At 29.0% G+C, this 12,696-nt stretch overlaps 1 protein-coding gene across 6 annotated transcripts in view; it reads left to right on the top strand.

The window, feature by feature from the left end:
* LOC135134790 (sodium/hydrogen exchanger 3) overlaps window positions 1-9,146 on the top strand; it is a 61,103-nt gene extending 51,957 nt beyond the window's left edge. Inside the window, exons 14-16 of one of the 6 annotated variants that reach the window (XR_010281380.1) lie at window positions 289-556; window positions 2,784-3,252; window positions 8,496-9,146. Coding sequence is in view for 4 of the 6 variants with exons in the window: in XM_064063622.1 (XP_063919692.1) it covers window positions 289-556; window positions 2,784-3,006 (491 nt within the window). In the remaining 2 variants the exon portion in view is untranslated. Of the gene's footprint in view, window positions 1-288; window positions 636-2,783; window positions 8,141-8,495 lie in introns of those variants that run through there. The other 5 variants (XR_010281379.1, XM_064063622.1, XM_064063619.1 and 2 more) reach the window with 5 other exon arrangements.
* The last annotated feature ends 3,550 nt before the right edge of the window (window positions 9,147-12,696 follow it).

Genomic DNA, 12,696 nt, shown 5'->3' with positions numbered 1-12,696 from the left:
ACTTGGCCTTATGACGCGCCAAGCGTCATGGATTCAGTTGGCCTTGATTAAAACATATGAGTTGTTAACTAAATTTCTGAAAAGTAGTTGTGGGCATGATTTCACTTTATCTTATAAAATTTAATCATTCATCTTTCATACAAATGATCCCAGTTTACGCATTGCAGTTTATTATTAATTGAAAATCTACCAAAGTGCTAATCAAATAATTCTACAATTTGACAAGAAATTTAAAAATTTGTGTAGCGTTTTTTAGATTTGTGTAATTATATAACAACAATTTTTTAGGTGGTTTAGAAAACCCACGTTCATCTGTGATCGGTCTATTTAGAAGAGAAAGTTTAGGATCCGAGCACTTAAGTAGCACCGAGTCAACACCACAGAAAGAACGGCGTAGTTCTCTGGGACGAAATGCAGTCCTTCTAATCGAAGACGGAGAATCCGATCCATTGGGAGTTCTTCAAAAGACCGGAACGATACCACCGCTTCCTCAACCGCCTCAAACTCCAGGGCAACGGAGGCAAGCCCGTCGCGGTTCCATGTTGGAACTTAGCGGGTGTGTTAATGATGAGGGTACTCATATGTGACATTTGTACACAATACAATGTAAGAAATAAAACACCTAATACTTTGAATGTTAGACGTTGTACATTTATGCAAAAATTAACTTATTGCTCACAAGACGCAGCACCGTCCATTACGTTCAGTGCAGTTACAGCAACAACAAAGTAACAATTTTCGACCGACTTCGATTTAAGCAGCAAGGAGGTAGAAACAGATACACAGTAGAATAATTCTGTTTCATTACTTCTATTATGTACAAATAATAATTACAGATTGCACTGTAAGTAGAACCAATTTTATTTTATGACTTGGTGTTGCATTTTACAACTCATGTCTCAGGGAGAAAATAACACAATAAATAAAGGCGTTAGGGTAAATTATTATATACAATTTTTGCAAAACGTAATTGCAGCTTGTATTCCACTATTGCACTACACATTTGTCGTGAACAACGATAACGAACAAAACGTAAGGTGGAACCGCAATCTTGTTAGTTTAATCAAGCTAGACAAAGTGTAAAATAAACTGTAGTCGGAGTAGGTTTTCTTTTCATTAATAATAGCAATAATGGCAAAATACTTATTTTTTATTCCAGTAAAATAAAAACCAGATAGATTATTTTATACAGAAAACGACAGCAGTCTATATTTTGGTATTTAGTGCTTATTCTTAAAAAAGAATACTCTGGTTAATGTTTGTAGGCATTGTACCTACTAAATTTTCATAAAACGTACATCCCAAATTCCTATACATTTCTTGTATGTTAAAAATTTGGTTTTTGCAATTTACTTTGCCATTTCCCGATTTACTTTGAACATGTCACTGGATATGTTTCTCACGTATTCATGTTCCCTCCTAATCTATTCAATACGATTCATATTTTGCTCTGTCATTCTGATAAGCAGTGAACAACAAAAAATTTTAAGAAATATTTTGCGTAAATCTGGCTTTTTTTGTTCGTTAACGTTTTTCATTTAAACGCAGTATTATGGAGAAATAAAAAAATATATTTTTATTTTACCAGAGAGCTATAAAAACAGAGTATGTCAAATGTTTTAAGTGACGATATCACGCGTTAACAAAGCAAAAATTAATCCAGACCTTGTCTAATTGTTTTGTGTACAATTCAAATCTGAAAGTCGCGTTATTTTGTCATAGTCCAAGCCCATAGTTCAGTCTAACAGAAAATTTGTGCGTTTCAAATCTAATTTGACATGGGTCTGGATTTTTTATAACAGAAATCTTATTTTGTTGATCACTTTAACACCAATGAATAGGTGATAACTTTTAAAAGTCCAAGATTAAATTGATTTAAACAATGATAATAATTTTACGACTCTTGTCATTGCCTTCTAAAAAAATTGATACATATACCTATACTAATATACGTTTGATATACTTTGTCTCTCACCACTTTAGAATCAATTATTTAATATCAGAATGTTAATATATAAAATACATATTTTAATTCTAGTAAGCAATTTAAATGATTAAAATTAATCTGGATTTTGTGATAACAATGCTAAAATAATTGCTGATTTCTCTTTTTTGTTTATCTAATTTTGCTAACTTATTTTTTAGGACTACATTTCTTTTAACAAGTTTTTTTTTTGTAAAATTATTTTTCCGATGCGCATATTTTATTACCTATTTTATTATTGAATTTGTCAAGTGTTTATTATAACGATTATGCATTATGAATAAGTTTGTATTTTTTGTTTAAGAATAAACATAAATTTTAAAACCGCTATTTTTATGCTTATTTAGCCATTTTATAAATAAAACAAACGACATTAGAAAGGACATGTATTTGCAATGATAGATAATAAAAGTTTTTGCAAGTAACTATTTATATGTCGTAATTTGTTTTATTTATTACAAAAATTACATTTGCAGTTACAATAATGATTTTGCATTTCATATTCGTCTCTACAGAGAATCTTAAGAGAGTTTGAAACTTTCATTAAGTGTTTACCTTAAATTTTGTAAACATCATCTAAAGTTACAGATGTGCCTACATTTAAAAAAAAATGTATTTTTAATGATATATGTAAGGTAATAAAGATTAAATATTTTGTATAAACACTGTCATCATTTTCTTACGGAAAACTTTAAGTATAATTTTGTTTCCATTCATCATTGTGTCATCTTTTTTCATGTCGCGTTAGTTTTAAACAAATTGTTAAACGACCGTTACTTATTAGAAACAATTTCTTCAGGTCAATAACCCGTGATACTATCCCAGAAGAGTCTTTTGGAAGTTCCTTGAGAAGGCCATCATGGTTTACTCAGTCAAGACTAACTCCTCGGCCTAGCGTCTCCAAACAAAAAACACTAGGAAGTACAATAATAGGAAATGTTTCATCTCCATCGACATCATCATCAGATGAAAATAATTCGGCGGACGAAGATGTGGAATGTTTGATGAAAGCTGGATTTTGAAACAGTGTTGTAGTTTGTAAGAGAAACACTTTGAGAAACAAATTAAAGTTTCTTGTGTTCTAAACTTTACTAGTACTATTGAACACAACAAAAACTAACCAAAATGGCACGATTGTAATGTAGCATTGTTAGTGAATCGATTTGCCATCTATTTTAACGTGATCACATCTTAGCTATACCAAGGTTTTGGACGATCAAAAGTCAGATTTATACTACATATACATTTTTTATAATAGGAAATGCTAGGTAGGTATTTAGATACACTATCATACTTTTATTAGAAAAGTGTCACATACTATTACCGAAAATTAGGCAGTTGTAAAGCTTACCAACTTTCCAATGGTGTCTGTCAGTTTGCGTAATTTAAATGTATATAGGAAAAAATATGAAGTGCGGTGTAGCCAGAGATAAATTTTTAAGATTTTAAAAAAGAACTAAATAGTGTAATTAATATTTATTTGTTTATTGTCTCGTTCTGTTAAAAAATCGAATGTATACTTCGGCAAACAATATTTGCTTGACATTCTGTGACTATGATTCAATGAATTAGTAATACGTATGATGAAGATTATATATAAGTACTTATATCCCTTTAGAGATGACATATTTAATTCCTCTTGCAATTTAGGACTCAATAAGGTTTTATAACTCAGTTCAATGCATACCTGCTGAGTATAAGTGGTACGCTGTTTATTTTTGTAAGGTGACTATAAAACCATAAATAATTGACATTTATTTAGAAATTTTAGGTGTTGATTGTTGATTGAGTAACATGGTCGGCGCATCAGAGCAAGAACCAATAAAACTGAACGCCTACACGTCTGTTGTGATGTTAGTATGTAAATTGTTACATATGTCGTGGGAAAAAACCTCTTGTGTATAAATTGTGGTTTATACTGCTGAATGCGAAAGTATTGGTACCCTTGAGTTAACTTTCAGTTAAATATTTTTATTGATATTCTATTTGTGATCTATACAGACATGCAGTGATTTCGTCTGAGTATGTATTCATCATGATACATTTTTTCACACAGTAATCCGTTCTAATTTTCTAAGAGAATAGAATCTTATCTCCACTATGAATTTTTTTGTCATCTCGTTTTTATGTCAAAAATGTCAATGTGCTTTGGTATTTTTACTTCTTTTATTTCAAATAATTATAATACCTTAGGTGTCTTTGAAACTCTTGTTTAAGTCATTTGAACATGTCAAACTCGGAATTTAAGAATCGAATTAAATACAAAAATAATGTTTACTTCTTTCTAGTTATAGTATGGCAAAGTTTACTGTGGCATTATAGTGTTTTTACTCCCACCTGTAGTTTGGTTTGTTATTCAACTTAGAAATACTAGAGACATTTGAATGTAACAGTACCTTTGAACTACTAAATCTGTAACATGTAGATATTTCCAAATTTTCCAGATTTTTATGTTTGAGTTATTTAGAGTTAGGTATCGTATTATTAATATTTATAACAACTTTATTTTGCCTGGCAGTGGGTATATATAGTACGATTATAAACGTTCGCTTTTTAAACTGACATTGACTTTGTAACACTCTTTTCCACCGAAAATATTTTTTATTTTTTATACATCAAAAATAACCTATAATCAAATGTAAAACTGCTACAAGTAGCTTTTTGTTTAAAAGTTGATGATCTGTTTCCTTGTTGTTTGTTTAAATTTCCACTCACGAAAATAATGTTTTTTAATTAATCCAAAAAAGAAAAAATACACACCAGGCTGTAAAACGTTTTAGTGTGTTCGGCACAGTTGCTCGGTATATGATTGTCAAAAATATTTTGTTTAGTTTGTTCTTTGTTGTATTAATCTATTACTATTTTCCCTAATTAGCTGTAATTATAATCAAACAACTATGGACCTACATAGGAAGGGAAAGAGAAGAACTTAAACTGTCGAAATTTTACTTTCGTAATAGAGCTAAACAATGTTTCGGCTGTTAAACAGCGTCTGTCTATATTGTTATTTTTAATTGTACATTACATTCCACTGCAGTGCAATGCATAAAAGTTTTTAGAAATACATTACAAAAACAAATTAATACTACCAAATTAAAATATTTTTTTTAGTAATTATATGATTTCTTTATGTTACATACCATGACAATTCTTATTGACCGAATATTGGAAATTGGTAAGTTTTATACAATACTTTGGAAAGGGTAATTATTAATTAAGCTTTAATCCTAAGTTACTAAATTATTTTATCCAGTTTTAAACCAATAAAGTATAAAGAAAATTTCACCATAATTATAAATTAATGACACGGAGTTTAACTTCAAGTAAGAAGTTTTGGAATTTTAAATTAAAAAATTTCAAACATGTATTTTTTATTTGGTAAATTATATTGTAAGTAACTTATAAGTTACCTTATAATACGTAGACATAAAATCCTAAAATATTATTAACACATAGTATCTTTTCGAGAGTTTTTAAGGTGGACAAAGAATTATGAGAACTTCATAGCAAATTAATATGGATGCTTTAAAATATTTCAGCAAAATAGTTTATTGCACTTTATCCTAAAAAATAAAATACTCTCTCTAAAACTGTGGAGGCCTATGCTTAAACATATCATAAACATAAAAATGAAATTAGATTAAATTACAGTTTACAGTACGACAGTGTTTCATACTAAAATCATTTTTGTCGTGGGTGCTGAATTATGAAGCCTAAGTTTTAGAAAAATATGGAATATTAACTAATGGCCTTCTTAAGTAACTGGAACATTCATTAAAGATTAACTTAAAATATGTGGTGTTAAATTTGGTCCGTTAAATCAATTCCAACTGATAAAATAATATGGCGTTATTAATTTTACTCATTAAAGGATCAGATTACGTGGAAATTGCAAAAACAAGAGCACTCCTTTGCACTATTGTTTAAAGAATATTATATTGTAAATACATTGACGTGAAATTTATAAGACAGTTTTTAAAGCTACCAGTGAAACATTATAATAACAGGTATCGCTTGAATACTTAATCATTTGTACGTTCAGTAATAGTTTAACGATTTTACTAAACAAATTGATGTTTTGTAATTTTCTGTAGCTTAATTTAATATATAAAGCACTTTTGAAGTAGTTTGATGCAAAAGTCTGTAATTCTGTGATGTAATGTAATGACACTGTACCTATAGGTATATGCAGCTTATGAGTTACTGATTCTAAAAAGAGGTAAGGGTGACCTTAACTTTGAAATGAAGGATAGATGTTCAATTAACATTACAGAATAAGGCATAATTAGAAAATAGCGTAAAAAATCTATACGATGTTATTATATTAACTTTATATACAGTGGGCTTAAGACCACAGGCATAAAGAAAATACAAAATTTTAATTTTTCTGTAACCAATAAACTCGTTAAATACGGAAGATAAAATCGGACTTTTCGTAAATAAAATTTTTTTCAGACATTTTTTATTGTTAATTCTATAATTTTTTCTTCACCTTATTACAAAAACAAACTTCTATAACAAAACCACTTACATCGAATCGCATGATGACAATGAGTTCAACACAACTTACTGAATAATCTGTTTAAAAAGTTATCGAAAACTTTTCCAATTGAAGTGAAGACACTTTGTTCGGTACTTTAAACACATCCAAAAAATCGCGTGTTTAGGTTAAAACAATTGTTAAGATATGATAAATGTCTCTACGCCTGACCAAATTAGAAAAGTTTTCATTCACACATTAAACACATACGTAATATTTCTTATACAATGTAAGCATATACTATGTACTTAATTACAACATACATTAAAAGGGTAATAAACAGGTTTAAATTAAATTATCAGATCTAATTAAAATTAAAAAAAAATACGAATCCAACTTCTAGGTTTATACGGAATCCGAATATGAAAAAAATATATAGAAAAAATAAATTTATACTTCCAACGTTGTTGTAATGGTTTTATTTTTTATAAGTTATTTTCAGTAAACGTATTTCCAACTTTTGCTGATTAAAAAATTGAAAATTCATTTTTATTATTGCTAATGTCAGTATAATGTTACCACTTTCAATCAATAACATTATTCTTTTGTGGTTTGTAGGAATACCTACAGTAAAACTGTTTTCTGTTTAACAGTGTTCTGTTAAAGATAGGATTTATGAAATAAATATGTAAAATATCAAAATTTTTAATGAGTACTATTAATTTTATTGGCATATGTGAGATTCACTAAAAAAACATAATCTAAAATCTTCTGACACAAATAAGAGTTTTTCCTGTTCCATATTTCGAATTACAATAAAAAGGCTATTCATTCTTGAAATTTGTATACATATACATAATAATATAATATAATATTTCATTAATAATACAGAAATTAATAATAATCAATCAATACAAAATATACCTTCAGAAATATGATAATCATCGTAAATTTAAAACAAACGTATGACTAAAGTATACACACAAAAATATCACATTTCTCTTTCGGTATGTTCAATTTATTTACTTAATTATTTGTTATTTAAATAAAAGTATATCGAAATGAAATGTGTTTCTGTCGTTTCTCGTCGAACAAATAGGTATAATTTGCAACAATGGCTCTTAATTCTAAACTCACAAAAACAAATCAAAAAATGATTCGATATTTCATGTAGGTATCACTTAATATTTTTGAGTGTATGTTTTTATTTTCACAAAGTCGAAAGAGTTTCTGCTTCCACAGTTCATTACAATTAAAATCTGAAAAACGCTTTAGAACAAGGTCAACAAATTTACTCTGAACGAAATAGTTGAAAAATTATCGAATGTAAATCAAATTATTTTATGAATTACTTAGATATTTTGCTACCTTTATAATCAATATATTTTATAGGAATTTTAATTTTTTTGTAATACACAAGCTTTCTGAATAATTTAAAATGTATTAAAATAGACTGAACATAGACCACCACATTATTGCACCATTTAGTGAAATATTGAAAAATAAGTATTTGTAAATGTACAATATCTTACCTATTTAGTATTCAGCTTTTAAATTATATAATTTAAATTAATATAGAATTTTTCAGTAAAATATAACAGTAGGCAGCAATAGCAATAAATAAATTAGTGTTTATGTTTATGTATAAAATTTATTTTATTTCCATTGACTTTTTGAAAATTTTCTCAACAGCTTTCTTTTAGACTCCTCTGCATATATATGTATGATTTTTATATAAAATCTACGATTTTTTTTTAAATTGAATTATATATAATTATCTAACAATAATTTTTTCAGTACGTGAGTATTTTCGGATTATATATTTTTTTATTATTTTTCAATAGGTATACATTCAATTAAATAACTGAAATTAAAAATCAAACACCATCATTAATCGTCAATTTTAAAAATTAAAATTACTACGCATTAACAATAATACTAATGATTTTTTCTAAAGTAGACTAATAAAAATAATGTAGTAAGTACGAAATGCTGTCGACGTTGTACTTGATCAAGATACTGCAATTTCAGGCGAATTTATCTACGAATGCGCTGACCCAACTCCGTAGCATCGTTGTTCAGCCATCGTAATAGTTTTTGATAGTCTGCATCACAGCGTAGATAATATTTCATTTGTACCAAATCATGATACACACATTACTGCGAAATAAAAAAAAAAAAAGCAACAATTTATTTGCATGAGAAAGTACACAGGTAGGCTTAGTTTTGATTCGACTTTTTGCCAACTTTTTTGTTTTTGGTTCCTAAATGAAACACGAAAATCATAATTCATAATTAATATACAACCTGTATTAAGTTATAGAAATACACTTTTCGTAGAGTATGTTAATATGTAGAGATTATTAATTAGGCAGATATACTGAGCAATTCAGTTGAAAAACTGTCTTTGTAGATCACATGTTTAAAAGTCTTGTTACAGTAGATTATTAAAAATAGTAAAATTACAAACACTTATTGATGGTGCCTCATTAATGACCTTTTTAGAATTTAATTATCAGCGATTGTTAAGCACTAACTGACCACAATTTTGCAAACATCAGTGCAGTTGGTAAATTATTCTGCGTTAATTAAAAAGCTTGTAAATATATTCTTGTAGAAAAATATTTTTTCAGCTGACAATACTTGTAATATTTTTAGTTATGTATTTATTGTAAAACTGAAATTGTTAAAGTTGAAATTAATAAAACTGCAAATACTATTTTTATGTGTTTTATTGTTAAAAATTAACACAATTTTCAAAATTTCAATTATTATCCTTAATTAACTAACTTTGAATGCAAAGTTTACGAAAATGACGCATTTTCCGAAAAATATTTATATAATTACTAATTAAAGAAAAATAACAATAAAAAAATCACACTATTCATACTTTAAAAAGAAAATTTTGTGGCCCGACATTTTAATATAATGATTTACCCCACATATAAGTTTAAATACGTGAAGTTTTTCCTGTCTAATAAGAAAATGTTGCTGCTGGTTAACTGGCTCTGGAATTTAAACGGAAAAGTCATAATTTTGTGAAGTTTTATTTTAACTAAATTAATAATTAAATACCAGCGGACATTAATAAGCAACATTAATGTAGTCGTTTTAAATATCACGTTTGAAAGCCTAAATAATAGTTCAAAACCAGATTTCCCAGCCGAAAGGGAGCATTGTAAAAACTGCTAAGAAAAATGACGAAGGCCCACAGATAACTATTGACTGACACAAAATAATTTTTAACATTTACTTAGAAAGTTGGTTGCTGCAATCTATTTTTTAATAAATGTCGTCTAAATTTTTGTTTAAAATTGAAAAAGGTTGGTGAGACTACTTTACAGGGATTTGTACATATATTTGTCTACCCGTCATTTTAACATTTGAAATACTCAAAATCTGAAATATTTGTCGTGTGTTAAAAATTTGTCATTCATGCACCAAAAGGGCTTAGGCATAATTAAGTATTCACAAGAGGAATGGAACCGACACAAGGTAAATGAAGGAATACATTTTAATTGGTGGATCATTTTTTCCAAGGCCTATTTAAATTTTAAGAAATTTAATGCAGTTCTGTAAGTGTCAAGCTGACATTGAATAGAGACGTTCGTCAAGTTTTATTTAAAAAATGACCGGCTGCAGTATAAAAGGTCATAACCCTTCAGAACACGGAAAATCTTTAAAAGCATTCCGCGGGGATCTTTTGCGCGATCCCAATGGAAAACTAAACTAAATGTTGTCGAACTTCCAGGACAGGGGCGAGTATATGGCGATCATTTTGCAAGGAATCAATGGATAATCTTGGACAAAAAACTTAAAATTCACGCAGTCCCGTCGATCCGAAATTGAAATGGTCCAGCAAGAGCCACACAATGCCAGAGTTGGCTGAAAATTTAAGAAACCTGAATTAATTGATTTTTAATTAAATCATTTTAATTATTTCTTCTAAATCTTGTCCACTTGCGACGCTACTGTTTTTTGACATTTATTTGATGGAATTTTGCATCAAAAATTGTTGTCAGCTGTCATCGTTTGCTCTACCCTTATCTTATATATTACATATATAGGTACACTAGTTTAATCCAGCGAAGCCGATTAATGAGTACGAATTAAGTCGAGTCAGAATTATTCGATGTTACACTGTGCATTCATTAATTATTGAGATCAAAGAATGCTGTGCGATTTTGAACGTATATCTTCTCGGTTTCGGATACTTTTCAGATTACGCAATTTAACAAAGACATGTGTAATGTTGGTTGCATACTAATATAAATCATTTACAAACGAGGGTTAGCTCTTGCTTGTTGAAAAATAGAAAAACTAGTGAAAGAAAATAACTTCTGCAGATTTGTGAATAAGTTTACTTAAAAGGCGTAAACAAAGTTAAAGAAACTGTTGGAAATGGTATCCATTCTCCTGTATACATAAATCGGCACGATTTTTCATGTTTTCAAACACATTTTGTAATTATGTCTTTCAGTCTTCAATGGTGTGAAAGGGAGTTTTAAAAATTGTGTTTTTTAAATGACCGAACAGGAAGTAATCCAGAGGGGTTAAGTCTGGTGACGTTGGGGGGTAGTGAGGAACTGAATGTAAACTTATCACTCTATGATCAAAGAATTCATGTAAAAAACTTAAATTGTCTCCTACTGTATGCGTCGTGGCACCGTCATGTTGAGAAAATCTGTCTTGGAGTTCATCATTCTCTAGCTCTTGAACAAAGCCAGTTACGATATTGTTCGATATCTTTGTGCTGTTAGTTTCCTCAAAGAATTTGGGTCCAATGATACCGCTGCGAGACATTACGCACCGTACAAATTCAAGTGGGTTTTTAGCACTATAACATCTTATATTTCGAGCGTTAATATAACCTACAAAACAAAATCTCATAATTATGATTCAAACTGACATAAACTCAGTACCGGACAGTACCGGAGAGATGAAACCTAGCTTCATCAGAAAAGAATGTTAAATCCAGCAAGTTAACATCACTGAGATGTTCAAGAAACCATCTGCAATAGGCAACACGGCTACTGAAATCGTCGGCAAAACTTCGCGATAAGCATGAAGTTTGTACGGGAAAAGGTGGAACTTTTTTCACAATTTTATGTCATGTACCCGCGGAAAGTCCGACTTCTTCCGGCAGATGCCTCAAGGAAGTTGAAGGATTATTTTTCATGAATTCTTCAACATCTTTTATGAGTTCATTGGTACACAATGTTGGTCGTCCAGCATCTTTTTTGCGGTGGACACTACCTGTTTCTCGAAATACTCGTCCAGTGTTTCTAACAACGTTGTAAAATCAGCAACGATGAAATTAAACTCTGGAAATTTTTGTTGGAATTTTTGTAAAACAGTGTCATCATGCCGTTGGCCTTCAGTGGTAACTCCATTTCTGAAGTGGGAGTCAATCATCAATGTTTTATTGTCCACAGAGAAAATCATTTTGCACTTTTATTTTCAAGAAATTCGAAAGTTTCACGATTGAAACACTAACGCAACTAATGTATCAAAGGCAATCAGAATATGTCAATTTAACGTCCACAGCCGCCACTTATCTAAATAATTAATGAACGCACGGTATTTTCGCTATGTAATTAGTCGTATAAGTTTGTGTTATTGAGAAATACTTTGTAAAAAAATAATACTATACAATAAAAGCAACAAATAAATATTTTAATATTTAAAACACCTTCGTTTTAAACATTAAAATTATTGGATATTAACAATAAACAATGCTTGTCTCAAAAATACAAAAACAGATTCATAAAATTATGCAATAAAAAATGGTGTCAATATTGTATGGTCCATCAAGAATACGCTGACCGAACTTCGTAGAATCGTTATTCAGTGACTTGTTTTTTATCGTAGCTGTTTTTGATAGTCATCATTACAACGTAGATAATAAATTTCATTTGTTCCAAATCATGATCCAGACATTATTGCCATATATAGATAACACTAACAGATGAGTAAAAACAAAGCAATTATTGTAATGTATGAGAATCTGTATAGTTCCTCAGTTTTGAGTTGAATTTTAGTAACTTTTTTATTTCTAATTTATAGATCTTAAAAGTAAAAATTGTAAAATCAATGTAATTATTCTACTACCTATATTAACTTACAGAAATACAATTTCTACAATAATATCTAAATAATAATAAAATCTAAATAATAACTACTTAATTACTTAATATATTTCGCAGAACATGTTATTATGTAGAGCTTATTA

The sequence above is a fragment of the Zophobas morio genome, unplaced genomic scaffold (genome assembly GCF_036711695.1).
Source record: "Zophobas morio isolate AGI-343-1 ecotype UQ-CSIRO unplaced genomic scaffold, CSIRO_AGI_Zmor_V1 ptg000024l, whole genome shotgun sequence".
NCBI lineage: Eukaryota > Metazoa > Arthropoda > Insecta > Coleoptera > Tenebrionidae > Zophobas > Zophobas morio.
The sequence above is the reverse complement of the archived record's forward strand: the minus strand, read 5'-3'. Positions and strand labels throughout refer to the sequence as shown.